The 27,142-nt window shown below is 39.9% G+C and overlaps 1 protein-coding gene across 1 annotated transcript; it reads left to right on the top strand.

Moving 5' to 3' along the window:
• Positions 1-320: 320 nt before the first annotated feature.
• On the top strand, positions 321-26,536 carry podxl2 (podocalyxin-like 2). The gene is made up of 13 exons (XM_042407490.1): positions 321-758; positions 10,229-10,575; positions 12,069-12,432; positions 13,693-13,802; positions 15,493-15,709; positions 16,834-17,016; positions 17,096-17,334; positions 17,403-17,483; positions 19,371-19,527; positions 20,023-20,084; positions 21,159-21,338; positions 21,488-21,649; positions 21,859-26,536. Exons 1-13 carry the CDS (start codon positions 707-709, stop codon positions 21,916-21,918), a joined length of 2,214 nt encoding a protein of 737 aa, XP_042263424.1. The 5' UTR covers positions 321-706; the 3' UTR covers positions 21,919-26,536.
• The last annotated feature ends 606 nt before the right edge of the window (positions 26,537-27,142 follow it).

Genomic DNA, 27,142 nt, shown 5'->3' with positions numbered 1-27,142 from the left:
CTGATTTTACTTGAGTCTTTTATTTCTTTTTAATTTTCTTTTCTTTTATTTTGCATTGCTGGAATAGTTTCTTCTGTTTTATTATAAATCTATAACTATAATGTAACGCTCACACAAAAAAAGGGATTTTATGAGGTAAATAATTCACATAAGTCCTTTTCTGTTTGTCTTTAAAAAAGAAACAAAAAGACCACCACATCAGTGTTGTTTCCAGCTGTGTTTCAGGATAATCTGTAACAATAATACACCATTTGCTGAGTGTACACTGATCATTGATATTAATATGCTATAATACATTAGTGCAAGTCATGTGGTATTTTGGTATTTCATTGTATTGGTTTACTGCTTTATAAAAATTACGAGGAGCACTTGAACGCAGCAGCAGGTCTGAGCCGCATCAGTGCGCAGCTGCGACATCTGGCGGCCGATATGAAGAACAACACGCAGCTGTCGGCGGTTATTTCCAGCGTCGGTGGTGCAGCGGATCAGATGCTGCTCTGACCGCATCTCTATCCGCACACACACATCCTGTCTGTCTCTCTGTACGGACTCTCTCACACACACACACACTTACACACACACACACACACACACACCGGCAGCCATGAGCGCGGCGCTTTCCTGACGGGCCTCCATTCACATCCAGAGCGCGTCTGCAGCCTTCAAACCTCCGTCCGTCCGTTAAGAGCCGAGCAGGGCAGCGGGGATGTTGTGCACTGCAGCAGACATGGCTGGCCTGCTGCACATCACGCTGATAGGTGAGTCCCTCTTTTCATTTATTACAGCCAGTCACACAGTGATTCAGGGGTTTTAATAGGATGCACAAATACTTTACAACAAAACAGGAAAATCCTTCTAGAAAATGAGAGCAGATAAATATTTGGAGACTTTGGAAAACATCACAGAGGAAGATAAACTCCCGACGGAGCAGAAAGCACATTTTAACTCCTGTAAGAATGTAAATGTGTTGTAAATGTGCCATGCAGTAGCACTAAAAATCAACAACAGCAACAACAATAATGATAATAATAATAATAATAATAATGATAATAATAATAATAATAATGTAACCAGCAGTAATCTGTATTAATGACCTGGTTCAGGTTAAATTCTGCAAAGTAGATGCTCAGGCTGACTGTGTGGGAGGCGCGCAGTGCACTTAAATCAGAGCACACACACTGCAGTGTCTGACACACACACACACACACACACACACACACACACACACACACACACACACACACACACACACACACAAGGACCTGCTGTTGGGCACCAGACATGGCATTAGGAATAATCATCATCATCATCATCATCATCAACACATGAGTCAGCGTTCATTTGACTATCAGCAGTTTTGCACTGTCATGGATAATAACAATAATATATATTTTTTTAAATGTTATTGATTATGTGATGAACCAACGTGATGCTTCGGTTGTGATTATTTGTAAAAATACTGGCTCATATAATTATAATATTTATAATAATTATGGCTATTTTTATCATCAATTAGTCTGATTAATATTTCTGCAATTGATTGATTTTTTTAGTCTATAAAATGTTACAAAATAGTGAAAATTGGCTTAAATGTCTTTAAATTGCTCAGTCCAAAACCTAAAGATGTTAAATTTACAATATAAAACAAAGAAAAGTAGAGCTGCAATGATTAGTCGATTAATCGATTAGCTGCTAACGATTAGATTAATCACCATCTATTTTGATAATCGATTAATCGGATCATCTCTGACAGAAAAAGCAGTTCGTCAGATGTGAATATTTTCTGGTTTCTTTAGTCTTCTATGACAGTAAACTGAGTATCTTTGAGTTGTTGACTGTTGGTGGAGACAAAATAAGAGATTTTAAGACGTCATCTAGGGTTTTGGGAAACAGTGACCAACATTTTTCACCATTTTAAAGACTAAAACGACTTATCAGTTAATCAATAATGAAAATAATCGTTAGTTGCAGCCTTAGAGAAAAGCAGTAAAAGCTGGAACTAGTTAAAAAGACAAGTTACTTAAACAATAAGGTGGTTCGCAAAATTGTTGCTGATTATTTTCAGGATTAATTTCAGCGCTAATAATAATTAGAGATAATCATCATTATCATCATCATCACAACCTCGACATAATTATAACGTAATGTTTTTATTTTAATGCACATTTTGATGATTGTTTATGGGATGAAAACTGTCTCACTGCTTCCCTGCAGAGCTCATCAGCAGCAGCAGCAGCAGCAGCACAAAAGGAGTTTCTTTGTTTTCATGTGTTTTTGATATTGCAGCTTCCAGCTCTTTCTGGTGAAATCTGGAGATTCAGCTCTGTCTCTGTGTCTGTGAGGCTACACAGACGTAAACTGTGCAACGTTTTCATGCTACAGTTTGGTTATAAACTCAGAAGAGAGAAAATACTCTTTTTTTTGTGCTAATCATAAAACATTTGGGAGAAATCTTTCCTGCTTTTCCAATATGGAGTAAAAAGAGACAGGGTGAGGAAGAGGACGGTGAGCTGTGTCACCAACCTGTCCATCTCTCAGTCGGTCGGGGTGAAGGGGATTTGGGGGAGGGTCCTGGTCCAGCATAATCTGATCTGAGGGGTGTTAAAGCACGGAGAGAGGCAGGCTTAAGGGGCAACTCCCCCCCTAACAGACACAAAATGAAAGCCAGAGACTATATGAGCAAAATGTGGCTTCATCATCAGATTTTATCAAATAACTGGACATTTACAACTGCTGTGTGTGATCGTTAACTGAATATTGTTGAGTTTTAGACGGTTGGTCAGAAAAATAAGCAATTTGAAGATGTCACCTCAGGTTGTCAGGGAAACTGTGTCATTTTTCACGATTTCCTGCCATTTTTATAGACAAAATAGTTAATTAATCAAGAAAATTATATGCAGATGAAGCGATAATGAAAAATAATCACTAGTTGCAGGCGTACTTTAAACAGATAAAATGATTCATTGACATTGAAGACATTTAGATGCCATTCTGCTTTGAAAACACAAACAAGTCAGCGTTCTGGTTTTCTTCTCTTGTCCCGAAGGAATCGTTGATGTGAAGCATCACAGAGCAGCCAGATTAACATGAAGCGAGCTGCAGTTAACTAAATCACACCGTGTGACGTCTGGTATCGACGATCTGATTTCCTACCTGTCTGCTGTGTGCAGCCACAAATCAGTTTTTCGTCAAGGGGGTTTTTTTCTTTCTGCACCTGGAATCTCAGGTTCGTTGTGTTTGATGAACTTCGGAGGGTCTCTCCCCTCCAGCACCTGCTCGTTTCCCCCCCTGTGGCACCCAGCCGCCAGCATGGAGCTTATCTGTGTTAAGCTGATAAGGCTAACTCAACTGTTCAATTCTTCCAGCTGGATGGATGCTGGAAGACTTTTCTGAAGTAATTACGCTGCAAAGTTGCCTTTGTAGACACAATTTTCAAGGTCATGGTGTAGCGGTGAAACTAGGGTGTGCAGCATGAGAGAAATTGACTTTTCTGTGCTCTTAATAGTTTTTGGACAACACTGGAGTTCTACGGCTTATGTGAAATGCTGATAATTATAAAAAGATAAAATAACAACAGTATAGTTGCAACTCTAGTTGATTTATCGATTAGTTGCCTACTATTTTGATAGTCGCTTAATTGTTTTGAGTCATTTTTTAAGAAAAACATGTCCAAATTCTCTGATTCCAGCTTCTTAAATGTGAATGTTGTGTGGTTTCTGAAGTCTTCTGTGACAATTAACTGAACATATTTGCGTTGTGGACAAAACAAGACATTTGAGGATGTCATCTTGGCTTTGGGAAACAGTAATAAACATTTCTCACCATTTTCTGATATTTTATAGAACAAGCAACTAATCAATTAATCGAGAAAATAATCGGCAGATTAATCAATGATGATAGTTAGTTGTAGCCCTAAACAACAGCTTTAGTGGAGCTTATGGCTACTTGGCAGCAACAAGCTGTAAACATCTACGTATCATCACCTTATAAAGCTGTTGTTGTTTTATCCAGTGGGCCTGGAGCAGCACTAACGTTTCTGACCACATCATGAATGTTAGTCCGATATTCACTCTCTTTAAACTCTGGTTTTGGTCTCCACCAGCTCCTGAGGGAAATATGCTCCACTATGTTCACCAGATAGTCACTAAATGTGTCTGTCGGTTGGTTTATCAGAGCTACCAATGGTCAAACTTTTTCAACCGAAAAAGTTCCAGGACCAGTGGAACCAGAGGAATTAAACTGGTAGAATATGTCTTTAGGGCTGTTATCAAAATGCTTCCATGTCAGCTGTTTGACCATCATGCTCTCCATCACCAGGATGTGTATCACATTTTCCTTCAGCTTTGACTGTCGCTCAATTAATTGCGTCATTATTTTGCGGCATCATCTTCTTCTTGTGGTTTACTGCACTCGATTGGAGAATCAGCGCCACTTCATCATCAACATCAGCTGTTTACTTTGATGCGCTCAATTATTAATATTTGCAAAACAGTGGTGGAAGGAAACGCAGATCATTTTGCAATTTCTTTTATCAGTTTTCTGAAATTTCAGTTAAAATTTGGATGGAAACCTGACTTGTGTCTAACCAATCAGCCCCGCAAACCCCACCCTTAAAGCTCCTTAACTATTAGAAAGTAGAAAGTACCATACGCAGAGCAAGGACTTTTTTGTCACCTGGAACTATTGTTTAGTTCTTGAGTTCCTAAAAATGTTCTTGGTCTCCTGGAAAGTTCACGCAGTTGAAATACTCTAAATGATCACATAATCTGACACAGTGACCATCTCCAAAGACAAAAACAATGGGCGTCATGCAAGAACCAATCATATAAACAGATTAATTCATGAGAAGCATGTATGAGTAATTTAAGAAAATTTGTGGCATTCATCAGTTTTCTTGTACTTGGAATTTTCTCTGAGTTATGAAATTTACGAGTTCAGACCTGCCATATAGTCATGAACAGGTCTTGACAAGGGGAGAAACACTTCTAAACGTGTTATGTTTTTGTCTGCTGATTTCTGTAAGCAGGACTTGAAGTCTTGTTTTTACTCTTTGGGAACATTTTTGTGAATGAAAGTCACTAACAAACGAAGCTGAACATGGACATTTTAGGATTGTCAATTATGTTAATAATGAAATCTCAGGAACATTCACCTCCTCAGGAACAGGTGACGTTCATCAGGCTGAAACGAGTGATTTATGACAAGTTTGTGAGTTTGTTGCCTTGGAACAATCGTACAAACAAACCTCACAGAAAAAAGTCAGAGAGGTTTAGGATAAGAATATGAAAATATTCTTGCATGAGGCCCAATGTGTTGTCTGATCTTAGAATTAAAGTATCATCCTCTTGTCCTCTTGTTCTACCGGGTATATGAGTGAATCATCGACATAAGAGTTGACTCAAGTTGGACTTTCAGTCGTCCTCTTTCTCGTGATGGACTTATCCCCAAAGCTGCTTACCTCAAGGTCAACCTGTCATGCTTTTTAGGGGGGAAAAACAAGAGAGCTAGTGCTCTTTATCTCCATCGATTGTTTTTTTAGTTTGAACAAATCAATCACAGAGTAAAGTAGAGCTCAGCACAAAGAGCAGAGGCTAATACTGGCAAGGTTCGAGGCTCCAGTCACTGTTTATTTAGTGGGCAGAGCATCTTAGTACCAGTGCATTAGTTGTGCTGCACGATCTTCTGAAATATATCTCCTGGGTATATGGCACAATAACACTGCATCAGGAAATGTGCTTTAAAGAGAGACATCAGTGCACACGTTGCACATTTAAAACACTCTTTGGGCTTTTATTGTTCCAACATCTCCTCCCTCTTCAACCAAATATTCACAAATCAAAGTTATTAGTTATGTTGTTAGTTGGCCTCTGAGGATGTTTTTGGTCCTCAGATTGGTAGAAATCCAAACACACACACACACATACACACACACACACATATACACACTTTATCAACATGCAGTTATGTCTACACAGTGCTGACTTTGGGGTTTGGGAAGGAGAGAGGAATTAAAACAACTGCAGCACCTCTCCACTGGGTGATGGATCCCGCAGACAGAGCGCTTTTCGCAGGTTGCCAAACTTGAGGCACACTGCGCTGCCTTTTTTGTTGAAGCCTACAATTTTAAACTCAGTCCAGGTCTACTGTTTCTGTTCAGATCATGATAACTAAATTGGTAAAGTCATTTAGCTCCGGGTATCCAGCAACAGCCACCACTAGTTTGTCCTCCATGACTGTTATCTCCACTTGTTGTCATCACCACCACAGAGGGCCCGCCTCTCAATTCATCCGATTGGGCGCTCCTGCAAAAACGCGAGATGCATAGAGTGAAAAAACACAAAAGCAGAGCGCTTAAAGCTGCACCCTCACTGAAAACAATTACAAAAAGCCGCCTCAGGCTGCTAAAAAGTGCTCTGTCTGATAGGCGCCTTATCTTTCTCTCCTCCTGTTCTTGGACCGGCTTGGACTGGACCGGTCATCCACAGCGAGCAGCGGGGCAAGAAGGACATTTTATAGACCGCTGGTTTTTCAAACAAGCACTTTTTAGAGGTGAACTAAAAGTCTTCCCTGATTTTTACAGGAGATATTAGTGTTAGCATATAATCAAACAGCTTATTCTGTGACCTAATGTTTTTGTTGCACCTTGCCTGCTATATTTTTCTTGTCATCAAATCCATGAAAAGACCAAAAACCAACTGTGAATTGATCCTACAAATTACCTGTGTAGCCAAAGCCTTTTAAGGCTTATTTCTCTGTGACATATCGAGCTCCATTCTTGTCACAAAATTATTAGCAAGATTAAGAGTCATTAGCATTTACACTAAAACAGAAACGGCTACTTTGCAAGGTTTGTTATCATTAAAAATACTCAGTTTATCAGTTGCAAATCACTTTCCAGTCAAAAACAGTACACACACATCACTCATTATGAGACAGTTGGCCCCCTGCTCCTCCCACAAAGACAGACAGACCGCCGCCTCGTCATTTATATTCGTTTGGCGTCTCTGTCAGTGACATTTTGCAGGTGAAGCAGAACTGCTGTTTGTCAAAAACTGGAGCTGAACTTCAGTATTTATTTTAGATGAAGAGAGGCTGTCTGACTCCTGTCCAAAGCTTCCTGCCACAGCAGATCCACACCGACACTCATCTGCAGCACACCATGCAAAATATTATAGAAAACAGTCAAAGAAAGCCTGAGATGCAGCTTCTGTTTTCTTAAAGCAGAGCGATTCTGTTATTCTGTTTTAATTTGCTTCACTAATTTCATAATCACCATCATCATCATTTGCATATACTGACATTTTCTAATTAGGACACAACACAAAGCACAGCTGAGGTTGAAGGGAATATTATTAGCTCGGTGTTTCACTGTGTCCGGGGGAAAACGGAGCTTTTGCAAACGGGGCTGTCGGTAAAGTTAAGAAGATCTTTCTGTCACCTTTAACTTTTTCTGTGATCGATCATTTTAAATGGCAATAGAGCCAGTTTCACGGCACCGCTGTCGTCATTAACCTGTACTTAAGTAGATTTCATCAGACTACATTGTGATGATAAAATAAGTCTCTTCTGCTCCTCACCACATGTTGGCCGTGATGTGCATTTTATTTGTGTGGCAACTGAAAACAGCACAAAGAAGAAGAGATTCAGCTGATCCTCTTGTGCAGTTGTTTCACTGTGGAAAGATGTCTCCATAAAAACCACCTGGAATACAAGTGTGGATGCAAGTTTTCACATTAAAAGAGAAACTGACCATCCACTAGGCCACAAGACAGTCCCCAGATAGCATACGGAAGTGGGCCACTTCAGGCACCGCTGGCCTTCCTCTGACCCGGACAAAATGGCCTTAAACGGCCCACATGTAAAATAGCAAACATGGCCCAAATATCCCAGATGAAATGTGAGCCTTTTTTTGGTAAAGATGCGGCACTCTCAGGTATGTGTGTTCTGGATGTGGGCCAGTTCTGGTTTATCTGGTTTGTTCTTGGTTGATATGCGGTTTGCTTGTGGCCCAGATCTGGGAAACAGGAACGGACCGCCCATCATTCCACGCAGTATGTGGGCCGGATCTGGGCCAAAGCAATTTCGCTATCTGGGACTGGCTTTGTGCAAAAGGAACAAACAGAGTGGTTAAACCCATTCCAAGTCTATCACCAGTATGCGAGTCCTTAGAAATGGGATCTCGTAGAATGTTTACAGGCACTTTAATACCAGTGAGAGATATAAACCAATCTGACACAAAAGCTTTAAAACCAGGATATTTCTGAGTTTCAGATTTAACTGCATGAAGCGCCTCCTTAGAGACAACTGGAACTTTCCTAACTGGAGCAACGAGAGCAGCTGGTTTTTACCACCTGGGTGATTTACGCTGCTTTTCAGTACAGGATGCTCTGCTTTCCAATGACCCCTGTCAATGGCAATAATTACAAACTTGACCAAAACCAACCGAACATAGACCACAATTCATCTTTGCAGACTCAAACCAAGCAAGTTTAATGGAGTGACCAATAGCTTTAGCAGTAAAATGATCTGAAACACAGTTTTTTTCCCGTTTTTTCCTTTATGTGCCAACACGTATTCATCTGCCAAAGTAGCAGCTTCAGAGGCAGTTTCTTCTTCATGCTCAGCAATATGAGCGGCAACCACAGGTGGGAACAGCAACCCTGGCGTTTTAAAATTCAGATGGCTTAGTGTAGATGCGGTCTCAGTCTTGTTCATGAATTATTTATCATAAAACATCTTTTATGAGGAAGGAGGTTCTGCAGCGGCTGCCTGTGATCCATCTCTCTATACGGAGATAACTACAAACTGAGATAACTCGATTTGAAAGTTAGATTTGATATAAGATATGAGCAACTTACACTTTTTTTGTTAAAATAATTTAGTTATCATGAGCAAACTGATGGATCTTCGTCACCTCGTACCCTTGTGAGGCTCTATGGTGTCGGGCCGGAGAGCTTAACATGCTGCAGACGTGTTTGAGACATGTTGGCGATGATATCATAATCTGCTCAGTCAGCCTCTTGAGGTCAGACGGCCATCTGTGGTCCCAGACAGGGAGCACTATGGGATACATGAGGGAGACTGGAGGGAGGGCTTCAGTGACGGGGATTAATGATGGACGAACGGACGGGACAGATGAGCGATGTCATGATTATAAATAGATAAATTAATGAGTTGATGGACTAAATTATCCAATGAATGGGTGGCAGGTTTCAAGTTAATGAAAGTACTGACCGTCCGTGAACGCATGAATGAGTAAATGAACTGATTAGGAAAATGAAGGAATGAGAGAATGAATGGAGAGTAGATGTGGTGATGAGAGAAATTGAACTGAAAGAGGTTTGCAGTGACTTTACAAGGGCAGCAGTGCAGTAAATATAAGAGCAGTAAATTAAATGAGTTGAATGTATTAATGCAGACAACAGAGCGCTCTTATCTCTGTTCTTTCTCTGTGCTGCAGGTCTTCAGAGTTTTGCAAAACAAAACTGCATTAAATCTGGAGAGAGAAATCGTTAAAATGATTTGATCTGTCAATTCACTCCGATCTATTTGACCTCTGTTTTTTTTTTTTTTGCTTTTCATTTGACTTATTTTTATGAGCCGCGCTAGGTTTATTATGTGTCATCGCACAGTGACGCTGCATAAATTGAGCTTCTTCAGTTGTTCAGACTTTCACTTTAGGAAAATTGAATGCCATGAAACTAAATTAGACATCAACCTTCTGTTGTTTTCTTTACTTTTATTTGCTTGCAAAGATGCAAAATGGCTCGGAATAAAACTGAAGACACAGCCCTGAAAGATATATGCTTCTGTCACCATATTAAACCAAACAGCTGAAGGATGTATACGATTAAGCTTGTTCCTAAATATATTGGATTTTATTCAAATTTTTTCATATTTATTAGTCCATTAATTCCCACTTTGCAATGTACTTAAGTGTTAAAAATTGTTGGTATCATACATTAATGTGTTTCATCTTATTTGTTTGTGCTTTATTTCTTGCCACCCATATAATTCTCACCACTTACTGCCTGTTTTATATTCTGTTTGAGTGCTTTTACCCCGTTGAATCCTAAAACCTCTGCTGATGTGACAACTTAATTTCCCCAGAGAGATCAATAAAATTTCATTTCAGACGTAAGGATTCCACCTCCATTTTTTAATCTAACAAGGCATTGTGGTACATAACAAATCATCTTTTAAGTGTTTTTCTCTCTCTTTCCTGCAGCTCTTCTAACCGGCTGCGATGCCTTCAGACTCGGTTCTTCCCAGGGTGTCATCCCCCTCGGTTCTCCGGTGTCTCGTCTGTTCCGGGATGAAGGCCCGGCCCAGCCACATTTCATCCAGGAATTAGTCAGAACCAAACGCCACACAGTCCACGACTTAGTGCGAGTCCAACCTCATTTGGTTCATGACATGGCCTGGCCGGAGATACACGAAACATCTCGTTCACAGACCAAGATGGACTCGGCTAACTCCTCCCAGTTAAACCCACCTCTGTCCTCTGCCAGCCAGGACGTAGCCAGTACCCATGCAGCTGTGGATGAAAACTTAGACGTGGAGGACGAGATGGAGGTGAGGACAAGTATCAGGTGATGTGTATTAAACTGTGCAGAGTAACAATATAGCTTGATGAAATGATTTTTTTCTGCAAACAGCAGCAGCAGTACAGGTAAATACCTGCATCCTTGCTTCAACTCGAACACGTGTTTTGTTTTGATTGTATAAAAAGAGTCTGTCACCGTTTCATGTTTCCTGTTCGTGCAGTAACAACTTCAGCAAGACTAAATGGATGCAACCTGTAAATGAGGAATGTGGAATAAATAAGGAAATAAACTGGAAACACAAAAATGACATTTCAGTGTACGGCAGCGTAATGGTGCCACCATGACAAACAAATATTTGCTCAGTTTCTCAATATATATACAGTAACAGTCAGTTTGGACACACTTTCTCAAATGGAAAGGTGTGTCCAAACTTTTGACTGGTACTGTACGTTATATTTTCATTATAACGTGATACTTTCTCGTTATAAATGTTTTTTTTCACTCGTTATAATGAGATAAACAGCTCGTTGGAACATTTATTCATATTAAAACAAGTACATTTTCTCATTACAATGAGCTGCTACTGAAATAGATGCGTGTGAATGTTTGAATGAATACCAGTGGCCTATTGTCTACTGTATATACTTATACTAAGTCTTACTTTCTTTTAGGGCGAAGGCATAGTGAAATTCTGCTCATACTAAGCATCCTAGATGGATTTGTTATCAGCATACAGACACTCTGAAGGATTTTGTCCACATTGTGTCTCTATTGGAGAAAGAACCAAGCCCGTTGGATGTGTTTGCACCTATGATTATGAGAAAAGTTTCTAATTTTAGCACGAAACATATTGCGTAAAAAAGCGAGTACATTTTTCTCTGTATAATGAGAAAGTTATAACATCTTCCTCACTATAATGAGAGATATATAAGGCATATTTTATTCATTAAGGGTCACAGTCCTGAGCAGAGATGTGCAGATCTTTCTCAAAGTTCCTATCGTCTCCATTTTGCGTATGTGAATGTGTGGAGACGTGTTTTATCTGTAATATATTTCCTCCTTTTACTTTTCCTTTATGCAGGCAGTAAGTAATGTAAATGAAGTAATAAAATGAAGGTGCAGTGTAAGTGAAACAGTCTCAGTAAGTCACCCATGATGTCCTCTTGCATTACAGTAGCCTGCACAAAGACTAGAGTCATGTTCTCTCAGTAAAGAGGAGTAAGCCAGGAGCAGCGATCAATACAAAACATCAACATGAAATAATGCTGTGTCATTTGTGTGATCAGCAAAAGTATTTATTGAATGCCAGTTAGTCACTAATATTAATCAATAAACCTAAAAACATTCTGCATTCGAGCCATGAGGAATATTGCAGCAGTGCAGGAGAGTTTTATAGGATGAATATTTATAAAAGATGTGAAAGACACTTGCACCTTTCCTTATTTTCAGTTTTTTAAATATTTAGCTCTGAATTCTATCTGTCGGTCTGACTGTTCTGTCCAAATATCTTTCCTCTTTCAGCGTATGGTTCATCTCGCAGTCCCCCAGGATCCAGAAAGCTACCGGGGACAGACTGACTCCACTGACCCAGAGACGGAGCTCCTCGGTGGGCCGGGAGCCGGCGACGCCTCCTTGGAGGCCTCCGGCTTCTACGGGACGGACACGGAGGAGAGAGACAGAGGAGAGGAGGGAGGGGAGGACCGAGAGAGAAGAGTGGGAGAGGAGAGGGGGGAGGACGATTGGGAGAGAGACATGGGGGAGGACAGAGGGAGGAGAGAGAAGGAAGAAGAAGAAGAGAGGGGAGGAGGAACAGACATCGAAGATGTTCATGTCCAGGATGCCTTGGAGGTCAACCACACAACGCCAGATCTGGACGCTCTAATCGGTTGGTAGAAATGATCTTCAATCAATAAAGTGCTGTTGAGATCACACAGCTCATCCTCAGGCAGCCATATTATATCCATTAGTAACCTCAGCGCTCATACATTACTCCATGATCCGGTCACACACTGTTCCCTATTCAAACCTGAGGGAAAACATGCTGTTGTCCAGCAGCAGGTTGCATCTTCAAAGGCATTTTGTGATCCTGCAGATGTTTACTGACTGCCTGAATGATAAAATGTTTACCCAGGGCATAACCAATGTTTAAATTCAAACATTTGTACATTTATCTGTCTGACAAGCATCAAGTGTTCTGCGCTAGCTGTGGCAGATCATGGAAATGTCCAGCGAAGTTTGGAAATACTTGGTTTAAGTGTTGAGTTTGCCACATTCAAATATTAATTCCTGGCAGACAGAAGACGTCTGCAATGGTGGCAAAAGGTTGAATCCTACTGACTTTAGTGATCCCTGAGTGAACCATGAGTTTGACATTTGTGGTTTGGAGTGAAATGTCTCGCTAACTGTCGGATGGATTAGCATGAAATTTCGTTCAGACATCCACGTCCCCCTCAGGATAAATTTAAATGCCTTTGGTAAACCCCTGAATTTTAATTTAGCACCATTATCAGGTCAAAATTTTAATTTATCCAACACTTTTGGTTTAATACTTTCCAAATCAGCCTCAGCTTTACTTTGTGTTTAGTGCTAATTAGCTAACGTTAGCATGCTTGTTAGCCAAACTAAGATGGTGAACATGTTAAACATTAAACAGCAAAATATAAATCGGAACAAGCACTAAACATCAATAATAATTCAATAATAAATATCTTCAATGTGACATCAGCAGCCATATTATTATTGGAAAAGGTTGTGTACATTTACTAACATGCAACTCGGTCATTTCAGTGAATTCAGTGTGTAATGTTTGTGCTGTTTTTTGATTGGAAACCAATTAGCTGTTAATAAACTGACTGTTTCATGATGTCACCTTACAAGCTAACCAATACTGTTTTAGCGTAAATGTTCTTTATTTCTTTTACATATTTAAAGCTAAATAAGCATGTCTTTGTTAAACCTACACAATGTTAATGTTTAACTAATTTGCACAGCAGCAGATGCTCTCGTGTCTACTGTGAGTCTTCGATACAAGCAGACTGTCAAAACCTCCTGGCAACTGTAGACTGAAGAATGCCGCAAGAGGTTTATTCATGAGAAGTGTGCAAACGTGTTTCTGACATCTCTGACGTCTCTTTGTGTCACACAGGCTACAGTCCGTCTTTCCTCCCGTCCGGCTCCAAGCAGCCCAGCATCTCCTCCCCAGCTGAGGTGCACGATTCTGGGCTACAGGAGCATCGTACGACCCCGGTCCTGGAGGTGAGGACAGAACAAGGCAGAGAAAAGATGCCTTGATAACGATTGTTTATTGTTTTTGTGTTTTTGGCCATACAAAGTATAAAATTTAGACTTACACATATGTAATAAACAATATAATACAAATATACAATACAAACTTCCTCATAAAAGTTCCTCGGACAAATACACATGTATGTGGTTTGTAACAGGGTCGCCTGCCTCAGTAGTTGCTTTTGGAACATGTATTGACACTTTTTGAGACGTGACGATACTTTGTATGAATTATTGTGAATATGAATTGTGCATTTGGCGTGGCTGTGGCTCAGGAGGTAGAGCAGGTCATCCGCCAATCAGAAGGTCGAAGGTGGTTCGATTCCAGGCTCCTCCAGTCCGCATGTCGAAGTGTCCTCGGGCAAGATACTGAACCCCAAATTGGTGTGTGAGTGTGTGTGTGAATGGATGAGCATAGAAACGTTGTGGGGCGCTTCTTTATCACTCTTGAGGAGCAGGTTGGCACCTCATGAGGCAGCTTCTGCCATCAGTGTGTGAGGAGGTAGTCAATAAGACTAGAAAAGCGCTATAAGTGCAGTTAATTAACCATGAATTAGTTTGTTTCAAGCATACCAAGACTAGCAGACAGAGAAGTTTGGCCACGATTTATCAGTCTGTGACAAAGAGTAGCAAAATTGAAGTGTATTTATGTGAAAAAGTTCCAGTTTACTACTTTTAAATAAACATATACTGTAGGAGGTTTGAAGACAGTATAAATAAAAAGAGAAATCATCAGCTGTAGTTTGGCTTTAATTGGATCAAAGTAAATCAGATGTAATCCAGGGCTCACCTACTAACCTTGCGCTGAATTAATGTCTTAGTCTTTAACTTCTTTATGTGATTAGCGGTGTCTCGTCGACTCATAATGACTGAGCAAGCGGGGAGAAGCCACACAGCAAAAGACTGTGTTGATGCTGTTTTTCTTACTAATTTTTCTTAAACCATTAATCTACAGATCAATAGCAGCACACGCAAGAGCCCCTTGAGTCACGTTGTTACCACATGTGTCAGTATCGTCTTCACTACAATGACTACACACTACTTCTGATCTTATAATACTACCAGTAATATCACCTCTACTACTCATGCTCTTATAACATACAGTACAACCACCATTAGTACTACTTCTACTACCGCCAACAACACTGTTTCTATTACTGCTGCTACTTCTACTACTATAAATATTACCATAGTATTACTTTTACTACAACAACTTCTACTTGCAATATCAGTATTACTGCAACCATCAGTACTACAAATAATGTGACTACTGCTATTATTTCTACCATTATCAGCAATAATTAGCTTCAGAATTGGGGGGGACACAATGAAGTCTGGAAATCAGGAAACCAGGAAAGTAAAACCTAGTGAGTGCAGTTTATTTACATATAATTAACCTTTCAAATGACACATTTCATTAACATGCAAACTTAAGATTCAGAGGCGATCCAGATTAATAGATCAGCTTTTTAAAATCAAATCCGAGCTTCTCTCATCTGATTTACGGTGGTTGGACTGCTAGTTGACAACAGAGTGATTTTAGCGAGTAAATGAAACTGAAATCTTTAAAATGTTGGGGAAACAAATGGAAATTTCACCCTTTTTATTACACTTCCACCACCATGACTCGTCTCCTGATAGCTTGATGTTTACCGTACAGGGAGCTCCTTTAGAGAGAGAGCCGTGGGAGGCGGAGGGGGATGAAGACGGTCGTTCCAGTGGCTACGGAGACCTTCCCTCCTCCATCACTATAACTAGCACTACATCTACTGCTGCTTCTACTTCTGCTGCTGCTGCTGCTGGAGACGCTGAAGGGACCGCCACTCCTGAGACTGACACGGGCACAGACTTTGGGCTGCTGGGAAGTTATACAAAAGGTACTCTGAATGAAATAAATCTGATCATGATATACTGGCTGATATTAATTTTCTTTACACAAACCATCAGGTGTATACCCGATGAAGGAAACGTTGTGAACTAATAATATTCCAGCAGTAACAGCAAGACAGTGTGTGGGAGTTTATCTCATTTTTATTCAAGTTGTGCTTTTCCTCCGACACATCTGTCACATATTCAGGTGTGCAGAGACTTTTTCCACCTTTACACAACCCATAACATAAATAAAAGTGTTCGATGAGGTTCCCTTCAATTTGTTTTTTTTTAACAGTTGCTTTATATATTTAAGTTATCCAGTAACAGATAATTACATGAGCAATCAAGTGTACCTAGAGTGTGTGTATCTGTGTATACACCTGTATACTACATATATACACTCACTGAGCACTTTATCAGGAACACCTGTGCAATCTAATGCAATTTAATACAACAGCTCTGCCATTGGCATAGTTAGAACGGTGATAATTCTCCTTTATCTTTATTATTGAGGTCATAGTGGGTGCTGGTGGTGTACTGGAGCACATTATATTGAAATTTATTCCTGATATTTTTTCCACCCCATTAACATACATGAGGGGGGGAAACTGAAAGTGTATAAGCTTCATAAAAGTAGAATTTATGGCAGAGCTGTTGTATTGGATTACATTAGATTACACAGGTGTTCCTAATAAAGTGCTCGGTGAGTGTGTGTGTGTGTGTGTGTGTGTGCTGTTAATTAATAAAGGAGGGATGAAAAATATGCCCTACAAGTAAAGGTATATGCCTTCATGTTTGCAGATTAAAGGAATAGTTTGACATTTTGGGAAATATACTTATTCACGTGGAGAGTTAGATGTCATGTCTGTATGTTTAATGTAAAGCTGCCGTCAGTCTTTGGAAACAGAGGAAACTGCTAGAATGTCTCTATCCAAAGGTAACAAAAATGCACTGCTACAGAAGATCAGACTAAAGAGTTTGGTTTTTGCAATATGCGAACATGTCTGTCTTGCATGAGAGAATTTGTCAAACTACATTTGCCAGAAACACAACACAGCAATGAGATAAGTAAAGAAAAGGTTAAAAAGCATCTTCTTGCTTTTGTTTTACGTCTGGTTTGTTCCTGCAGATGACACAGAGTACGAAGAGGCAGAGCGGAAGGAGGAAGAGGAAGAAACAGGTCTGCCACACATAGGTGTATTTACCCAGAATCCCACTGTGCCAGAGGTTGGCATGGCTCCCAGCAGACAGCCTCTGCAGCCCAGCGTGGAGGAAGAAGAGGAGCTGCAACAAGAAGAACATGAGTTAAAAGGTGAGGAGACATTAAATTACTACATTTATTAACACATTTATTTAATAAATGCATCATAAACTCATTGTTTTTCTATTAGGTGAAGAGGAAGAGGAGGAGGAGGAGTGGAGAAAGACTGATGGAGAGGAAACAAGAATCAGACACATCGTCCCGCTCACCACAGATCCTTCACCCTCCGTCGGCTTCACCGACCCGTCCTGGGATTGGCGGGAAAAGACCGTGCCCCCGCAGACCCGAGGGTCAGAGGTCAGGGGAAACGGAGTCACAGAGTTCTTCTTACTGGGCGGTGATTTCAACGAGATGGACGAAGCACAGCAGGTACATTTACACACAAACATATATGCAGATAGTCTTTACATTTCCGTTCTAACTCTTAACGTTGACAGTTTCAGGTTGTGTGTGTCGACTGGAGCGAGCTGACTGGACGCGGCTACGTCATCCTGAACATGACACAAAACTTCAACTGTGTGAGTACCACGGTTACCAAAATGAACTTCTATCAGTATAGGCTGTAGAGTTATTTTGATTGGATACTCATATCTTAAGGATAGTCCATTCTTTTAAAAGGATAACATACGATATTAATCTAGACATTTAACTTCAAACACAATTATTGTCTAAACATACTAAAGATCCCCTCCAGACCATAGACTGTATAAAAATATGGACGTAGTTACCGTGACGTCACCCGTTGGTTTCTGAAGAGCGGTTTTGAAGCTCAAAGCGAGCTGCTCCGGCCGTCGCCATCTTGGCGGTGCGTGACGCTGCCTAACTCCCAGCCAATCAAAAATGGGCAAAGAGGCGGGCCGAATGGCTGAAACAAGCCACCTACCGGCTGGCGGACCTGTCACTCAAAGCAGCCATATTCTTCATTATGCAGAACTTTACGGCTTAATAAAATTTAAATGGGTGAGTTATAAACGTATAGTTGTCATGAAAGGGGAAATTAGCTACAGAGACCAAAACCTTTTTTTGTACCAGGCTGTAAACATGTTTATTTCTGCTGTAAAGTTGGGCATTTTAACATGGGGGTCTATGGGGATTGACTCGCTTTTGGAGCCTCAAGTGGCCATTCAAGGAACTGCAGTTTTTGGCACTTCCACATTGGCTTCATTTTACAGCCCCGGAGGTTGCTGCTTGCTCCAGACATGTTTTAAGATGTGTGTAAAATACTCCACTTTAACTGCTGGACACAAGATGTCTCCTCCTTCACTGTAAAGTCCGTTCTCAGTGTTTGTGCACTGGAGGATTCAGGTTTCCGCTTCACACTTATGCAAATTGAATATTGCAGCAGGATTGGCTTCCAAACTAGTTGTGATGTCACGAATCACGCTTGTACTCCCGCCTCTTAAAACAGGATTTTCAATGAGCTCAGAGAAACAGAACAAGAACAGAAGCAAGAGGAAAAACACATTTTTGAGTGGAGGAAGACTTTAAACTTAATTTATACAGAAAAATAGCAAATCATAAGCTACTAAAGCTTTAAATGCCTTCAGAAACTATCAGATAAAGCAAACTTACACATCATATACAAACAGATCAGCCAGCTTCTTTGTTCCCAGAGGGTTTGTCACAGGCTTTATAGATTCTAGGGCTTCACTCGTCCAGGAAGCAGTTAGGCAGGTAGAGGAAGGTTAGCTTAAGTCTTTTAGCTTAAGTCTATGGCTTATAGAGATTGGTAGATCACTTTCTCAATGGATTTAATAGTAGTTTATCTTTGAATTAAGGATAAAATCACATATTTACTCTCACAAACTCCTGAAGTTAATCTATTCAGCTCAAACAAACTGCACCAGAGTCTGTTTGGACGCTGACTTCGACTTTGATTGACAGCTTTCTCCTCAGCCTGAACAAACCAAACCAAACAGGCAAACAGACCAGACTTCTTTTGACCTGAACCACACAATTTAGTTGTGAAAGTCACCCTTAAGCATTAAAGTGCTCTGATTCTTTTCCATCCATTTATTCCCTAAAAATAAACATCCCTCATCCTCGTTTTGAATGCAGACATGAATGTCGGCTTGACTTTTCTCTCATGCTGTCAGGCGGAGGAGCAGGACTTGAACAGCTGGAGGCCATCTGTTTTTGTGTGTGTGTGTGGTAGTGAGGGAGGAAGGACCTTCACCATGGTGTCTGTTGCCATGGCAGCAACACAAACCCACACAGCCGCCGCAGTGACTTTATGATTGTTACGGCAACATGAATAGAGTTAAACTTGTGCTCCTACAGTTTATCCAACCTTCTCTTGTTTCCTCTCCTTTGACACAAGAGAGAGAAAGATGAAAAAGTTTTTGATGTCGTCATGGAGATCAAGTGGTAACATGTAGAAAAATGTGTGTGTGTGTGTGTAACAGGAGGAGTTCCGTGTAGACCAGGGCGTCCGACTGTTGAAGATCATGGAGCGAGTGTTCGCACGAAGAATGAACAGCCCCGAGGGATCGTGGGTACTCTACCTCAGCAAGCCTACACACCAACAACACCAGCTGCTGATGAACGTGGCGTCTGAGCATGGTACACACACACAACATTTTGTTATAGAATTAAATGGAAAATAAAGTAATAAAGGACATTTTACTGACATTTCTTTATGCTCAACACTAACCTTAATCTTGAGTAATGACTCTGTACTCTGAAACATTTGATTATTGTCATAAAAGCAGCTTTGTGTTGTTATTTGTCTGCAGTTTCTTCATTAATTTGGATAAATAGACAAAAATAGAAGGTGTGATTTCACACGCAGTTATTTTCAGCAGCCACCATGAAGTGTGAAAACCTTCGACAATCTGAGACATCAGTAGCAAACTCAGATTTTAATGTCAGACAACAAGACATAAAGGGAATCTTCCAAATAAGTAATTGCTTCAGTACATGCAGACCGGCTAACTCAGACATGATGAACGATGCTTTGAGAGCTGCTTAGCCAACACATCCAGACACACTTATACTGTACAAACACACACAGACGTTGGGATGTTAACATTGTTGGATATGTGTCATGTCTTCCAGGAGTGATAGCTACCAAGGATGTGCTGGGAATGCTGGGAGAGATCAGGAAATGTTTACATGAGGTACACTGTCTGAATAATTTGTTTAAATGTTTAAAACTGTCTGTTTCTACAGATGTAAACAGTGATCTCAACGTTTCTAATTGAACTTGTAATTTGAATCGAGTCTGTGTTAATTGTTAAACATAACATACAAGACTTTTGTTTATGTTAAAGGTCAAAGTTGACAATATTGTTGTTATGGTGACGTCAGTGTTAAAACTATATCATTGCACAAAGAGTTTCCAGGTAAAATTGTATGAAGAGTTGCAAAAATATTCCAAATCTGTGTTTGCACAGTCGTTATCAATAACTAATTATTGAAATATAAATTTCTACTGACTGGATTCAGAAACATGAGATTTGTTGGGGGGATTGAGGACCTGTACGCTCAGGATTGGACACGTAAATTACAAAAATTGCAAAAAACTACTGACTGTCATTTTATGAAAGATATCAGACACCAGCATAAGGTGTCATCGTGAATTTGTGCAACAGAAGGAAATGTGTGTTTGTATGAAAATCTTAAATAATGTTCCTAAACTTTTTTTTTGATACATTTTATTAATTTTTCAAACACAGAAACTCATAAAAAAAACCATGACAGCACTTAAATCAACCATGTAACAACATACACTGCAAGATTAATATCATAACACAAAAACTAGATCCAGTGCTTTTTGATATCAGTCCGCTATTAGTTTTTAGAAAAAGAGAGAAAAGAAATTAATAAAGTGAAAAAAAGGGAATTTTACTCAATTTCATGAAATAAGATTTTCACTTTTAGACCTTATCTGTCGACTACTTTTACATATAAAATATAAACTATTATCTGTAAGTAAATGTACATAATGATGATACATAAGATTATGAATGATGGTACTGATGATAATTAATAAAAAAATAAGTACTTTGCAAATATAATATTGTACAGATTTATAGAAACTATGCCAACGCTGCTAATCAACACATACATATAAACAAGTTTTGTTTAATATGGAAAAATACGTGTTGTAATGCAGGAACATGCTTTTTCTGTAATGACATTTTGTTTTTGTTCATATCCAGTTAAATGTGTGTGTGTGTTTGCTTCTTCAGGTGGGCATCGCTAACTTCAGCGCGGCCAGTAACTGTCAGTCTCGGCCCAGTCAGACACGCAGTGACTACGGCAAGCTATTTGTGGTTCTGGTGATCATCGGCTCCATCTGCATGGTCATCATCACATCGGGATTCATATACATCTGCTGGCAAAGACGACTGCCTGCAACAAAGACTACGGTAGGTAAACACACACACACACACACACACACACACACACACACACACACACACACACACACACGCCTGTCCTAACCGTGCTGTAAGAGGAGTAAATGTGTCACGTACAGGCGCATAAACAGAAGCTCTTGTGTTTTCTCACCTCGCAGTTCCGCGCTGAAGAGCTTCACTTTGTGGAGAACGGTTGCCACGACAACCCCACGCTGGACGTAACCAATGACAGCCAGCCTGAGATGCAGGAGAAAAAGCCGAGCACCAATGGGCTGGCAGGGGTGAGAGAAGGAGGCGGGGAGGAGAGCAGTCGCTGGCAGGTGATTGGACGACTGATTTTTTAAAAAAGATGATTTTTTTTCCACAAACTGTTTCAGAGTCTGTGACAAATAAGGGACTCACACATGAAGAAAGATCATAAAATGACTTTTGACATGATAAATAATCTGCTGTCTTGTTTCTTATGGTAAAATTAACTTTATTCTACCCGACAAACAGCATGAAACCTCTGATCTTTTGTTTTTTTTAGGTGTTTGTCAATCAAGCAGCAACCGAGGAGGAAGAAGAGGAGCAGGACACACATCTCTGATGGACGAAGAGGAAGAGGAGACAGGTTATGAAGGACGTTCGCCTTTGATAGACAGATTATATAAATGGAGCCTTGAGTGAAGAAGAAGAAGAAGATGACAGTGATGACAGAAGAGAATAAGAGGAGGAAGAATACAAAATATCTTCGGTGGAGAGAAGGAAAAAAAAGTGGATTTGTTGTCCAATCAGAGTCAAAGTAGGACTGATGCTAGGAGGAACGTAGCAGGAGGAGTCACTGACATCATCATGGGGATTACATACTGGGTTACATGTCACATACTGGACGCTTTGGTCAAATCTGAATTCATAGACAGACAGTAAACTTGACAAACTCTAAGATGTCCACTGTTTGAAAGAGTTAACAAAGTTGGACTTCTGATTGGGAAAGTTGAGAATTTCATAGAGCTGCATACCCCTACGCGATGTAAGATAATGTCGTCTTTACATCAAACTCTTCTGTTTAGTGTGCCTTACGCTTTTAGCTTTTTGCACTGTGGCTGCACGAGACAATTTAAACATAAAACTAGAGACTAATAAAAACATAAATCACCTTTTATGTTTGAATGTAAAGGAGCTTTTAAAGCTTGGTTGCCATTTTTGTGTCACATTAAGCAAAATACTTTGACGAAATGGCTCCAACAAAAGCTGAAACTAAGTATAATACCCAAAAAGACATTGTTTACTTTCATTACCAGTGGTGCATTGTAGATAAGTACATTTACTTTGTACTTTACATTTATCTGACAGCTGCAGTCACTAGTTTTCTGTACAAATTAATATTTTACATATAAAACATATAATGTGCTTACAAAATATGATGCATTATTATAGATTTAAGTCACCAACAGTATAGAAAGTAGTTAAATTGGCATATTTACACATTAATGAATCATTAATTGTAATCCAATAATATAATATAGTTTTTAGCATAACAAGTACATTTTTCTACCAATACTTGAATGTACCTTTACTTATAATGGAGTATTTTTACAATGCAGTGTTGTTTCATTTAACTTAAGTAAAAGATGCGAATATTTCTTCCACCAGTGTAGATAAAACTTGTAGGTAAAAGCCACAGCCAAGAATTGCTCACAGCAGCAAGAAATGCAAAAAGTCTAATCAAGAATATCCTAAAATTTATCACAACCTCAGAGATGGTCAATGGTTTTACCCCAAAGTCTGACTCAGGCGACTCCTCTTAGCTACTCTTCTGAATCACTGAACAGGAAGTAGAGCCTGTATTAACTTTGAAAGTAAGGTTTTGGCACTTTATCGATTCCTCTTGGAAATAGTGACTATCATCATTGAAATGCTGCATCATGTTAAATGTATTACATACAGTGACTGAAATATCTCTATTTTGCTTATAGGAATGGTTGTAACTGCTGAGGATGTTCACTGTACACTCTACAACAAGTCACGTGTTTGCTATACGTATGTGCTGTTAGCCTAATATGCTTTTTCAATAGTGTTGGAATGGCTGCTGTACGCTCCTGGCTAAATCTTGAGGCCATGACACATGGGCAACAAAAGCATGAAAAGTTACAAGTTACAGTGTTGAAGTCAAGTCGGCAAACTCCGAGTCCAAGTCGAGCCCCAAGTCTTCAACGTTTGAGTGTTAAGTTCAAGTCACTTTTATCATGTCCGAGTCACCGCAATCATGTATGAATCACCACGGTCATGTTCAAGTCACAGCAATCTGATTCACTACAGTCATGTCACTGTCATGTCCAAGTCACTACGTTCATGTCCGAGTCACCAGAGTCGTGTCATAGTCATGTCAGAGTCACTACGATCATGTCTGAGTGACTACAGTCATGTCCTAGTTAGTATAGGTCTGAGTCACTAAGATCATGTCCATGTCACTATGGTCATGTCAGAGTCATTAAGGACATGTTTGAGTAACTAAGGTCGTGTCCAAGTCATTACCATCATATCTGAGTCACTACGGTCATGTTCGAGGCACAGTGCTTATGTTCGAGTCACCATGGTCATGTTTGAATCACTATGGTCATGTCCGAGTCACTGTGATCATGTCCGAGTCACTACGATCATGTCCAAGTCACTAGAGTCGTGTCATAGTCATGTCCGAGTCACTACAATCATGTCCGAGTCACTAGAGTCGTGTCATAGTCATGTCTGAGTCACTATGGTCATGTCCGAGTCACTAGAGTCGTGTCATAGTCATGTCCGAGTCACTATGATCATGTCCATGTCACTATGGTCATGTTTGAATCACTATGGTCATGTCCGAGTCACTGCGATCATGTCCGAGTCACTAGAGTCGTGTCATAGTCATGTCTGAGTCACTATGGTCATATCCAAGTCACTACGATCATGTCCATGTTACTATGGTCATGTCCGAGTCACTATGATCATGTCTGAGTGACTACAGTCATGTCCCAGTTAGTATAGGTCTGAGTCACTAAGATCAAGACCAAGTCGCTATGGCCATGCCAGAGTCATTAAGGACTTGTTTGAGTTACTAAGGTTGTGTCCAAGTCATTACCATCATATCTGAGTCACTATGGTCATGTCTGAGTCACTACTGTCATGTCTCGGTCATGTTCAAGTCACTACAATCATGTCCAAGTCACTACAATCATGTCCGAGTCACTACAGTCATGTCATGGACTTACTATGGTTATGTCCGAGTCACTGCAAATGTGTCACTATGGTCATGTCGGAGTCATTAGACATGTTTGAGTCACTGTGATCATGTCCAAGTCACTATGGTCATGTTCGAGGCACAGTGGTCATGTCTGAGTCACTACTGTCATGTCTCGGTCATGTTCAAGTCACTACAATCATGTCCGAGTCACTACAGTCATGTCATGGACTTACTATGGTTATGTCCGAGTCACTGCAAATGTGTCACTATGGTCATGTCGGAGTCATTAGACATGTTTGAGTCACTGTGATCATGTCCAAGTCACTATGGTAATGTTCAAGTCACTACAATCATGTCCAAATCACTACAGTCATGTCATGGACTTACTATGGTTATGTCCGAGTCACTGCAAATGTGTCACTATGGTCATGTCGGAGTTATTAGACATGTTTGAGTCACTGTGATCATGTACAAGTCACTATGGTCATGTTCGAGTCACTGCAATCATATCTGAGTCACTACAGTCACGTTCGAGTCACTATGATCATGTCTGAGCCATTACGGTCATGCGGAGTCAGTAAGTACATGTCAGAGTCACTACAGATATTTCCGAGTCACTACGGTCATGTTCGAGTCACTAAGATCATGTTTGAGTCACTACAATCACGTCTGATCTGATCTTATTTATTTATTGGGACCACGTACAGTGTTAAACATAAATGTTACCATTTGATGTTCTGTACCAGATTTAGCTTATAGCTAATTTTCATCTACAGTCCCTTCAGCTGGTCATGTCTAACATTAAAGTCCAAATTAAGGTGCAAGTCATCAAAAGCAGGACTTATGCTGGACTTGACTGATCCAGGGCTCCAATAATATATTTCTGGCTAATTACCCAACCGTCAAAGCACAAACAGAAATCTCACACATCAGATAAACAGAAATAATTTAACCCACCTTGAGGTATTTTGGTCTGACTCGAGTCACTGCGCAGTTAACTGGAATGGAGATAGAAAATTGAATGTTTGTTTTCTTTTATTCAGATCGTTTTCTACAGTGATTTTGTTCTTCAGTCTCCATTCCTGTTACAGGTAGTATTGCCCATCTGCATTTCATCAAGATGTCGCCTGTGTTTCAGCTCTTTTACTCTGACTTTTTCTCGATGTAACAATACTGTATATGGCTTCACTATAAACTACGCTGATTGATATGCACTTTGTCAGCTAAGCAGGATTTATGGAGCATTCAGGACACCCGGGGACTTGAGAACCGTCCATCCTGAATACCTTAAATGACTGTCTGCAATGTAATTATCTGTTTCTGAGAGCACAAGATGCAGGGAGGACACAGTCCCCTGATCATCCACAGGAAGACCAAATAGATGAGCATGTAGCTTTCAGCACTGCAGCGAGCACCGATATAACAGAACTTACAGCTTCTGTTGCTTTTATTTGCTGAAAGCCGAAATAAGAGAGTTTGATGGAGACAAGTTTGTTGCTTTTTGTTCGCTAGAAATCAACTGAACGCTTACAAGATTCTGATCAACTAAGTTTGTTTTCACAGGTGTTTTTTCTTTTCAGAATCTAAAGGCAGCCTCACGTATGTTTGCATTTGTTAGCGGTGCTAGTGCAAGTCAATGGGCACTCAGTTGTAGCGAAAAAACAAAAACAAATGACCCTTTGTTTGTATAAAGATAGAAAGTTAGGTTGAGTTTTCATTCCCGCCGGGTATTTATTTGTGTTCATTTATTTTAAAGATGTTTTTTTTGTATGTCTGTTTATATGCATTTTGATCATATACTGTCTCATTCTTTTGGTTGTCTGTGTAATAAGTTAAATGTGAGAAATAAACGTTTGGAGAAAATGTGATTTCTTGTTAATTCTGGCCCCTGCAACAATGAACTGGTTAATAGGATCTAGGAAATAAATGAACAGATTGATGATTTCATTTTTGTATGTATTTCAAAGTTAAATTAATTGTGAATAAATGGCTCATCATAGCTCATTAATCTTGGCCATTTTCATTCTAACCTCAGGGTGGTAATTTCTGTGTCTGAGGGTTTGTAGGTCTTCCACTTTGGTTCAGACTGAAATATATTAAAAACTTATTTTTTACAGATATTCATAGTCCAGAGGGGATGAGTCTGACTCACTTACATAAACTCCTGACTTTTCCTCTAGCAACACCATGCTCCTCAGAGAATGAATTAATAACTTTGATTTCCTGACTTTTCATCTAGCACCATCAACTGGTCAAAAATAAATTTTATCCAATACTTTGGTTTGGTTATTTTAGTGCTAATTAACAAATGTTTGAAAAACAATATTCTCTGCTGCCCTCAGGTCTTCAGGAGGGCTGTTCCAGAGATGTGGACCATAATAATAAAATGATGCCTCACTGTGGGGTTTTGTTCTGACTTTAGGGATAATTAAGACCTAAGGGTTCTAGAGGGTTTATGGGATAAAAGCAAATCTGATAAACAGATAGGACTGAGACCATTAAGAGCTTTATAAACCAATAAAAGGATCTTAAAATCAATTTTGAAGCAGACAGGTAGCCAGTGCAGAGACTGGTGTAATCCTCCTGTTCATACTGGCGATTAAAAGATCACCTT

Source organism: Thunnus maccoyii, chromosome 3 (assembly GCF_910596095.1).
Source record: "Thunnus maccoyii chromosome 3, fThuMac1.1, whole genome shotgun sequence".
Classification (NCBI taxonomy): Eukaryota; Metazoa; Chordata; class Actinopteri; order Scombriformes; family Scombridae; genus Thunnus; species Thunnus maccoyii.
Note: the sequence above shows the minus strand (reverse complement) of the source record. Positions and strands in the feature narration are given on the sequence as shown.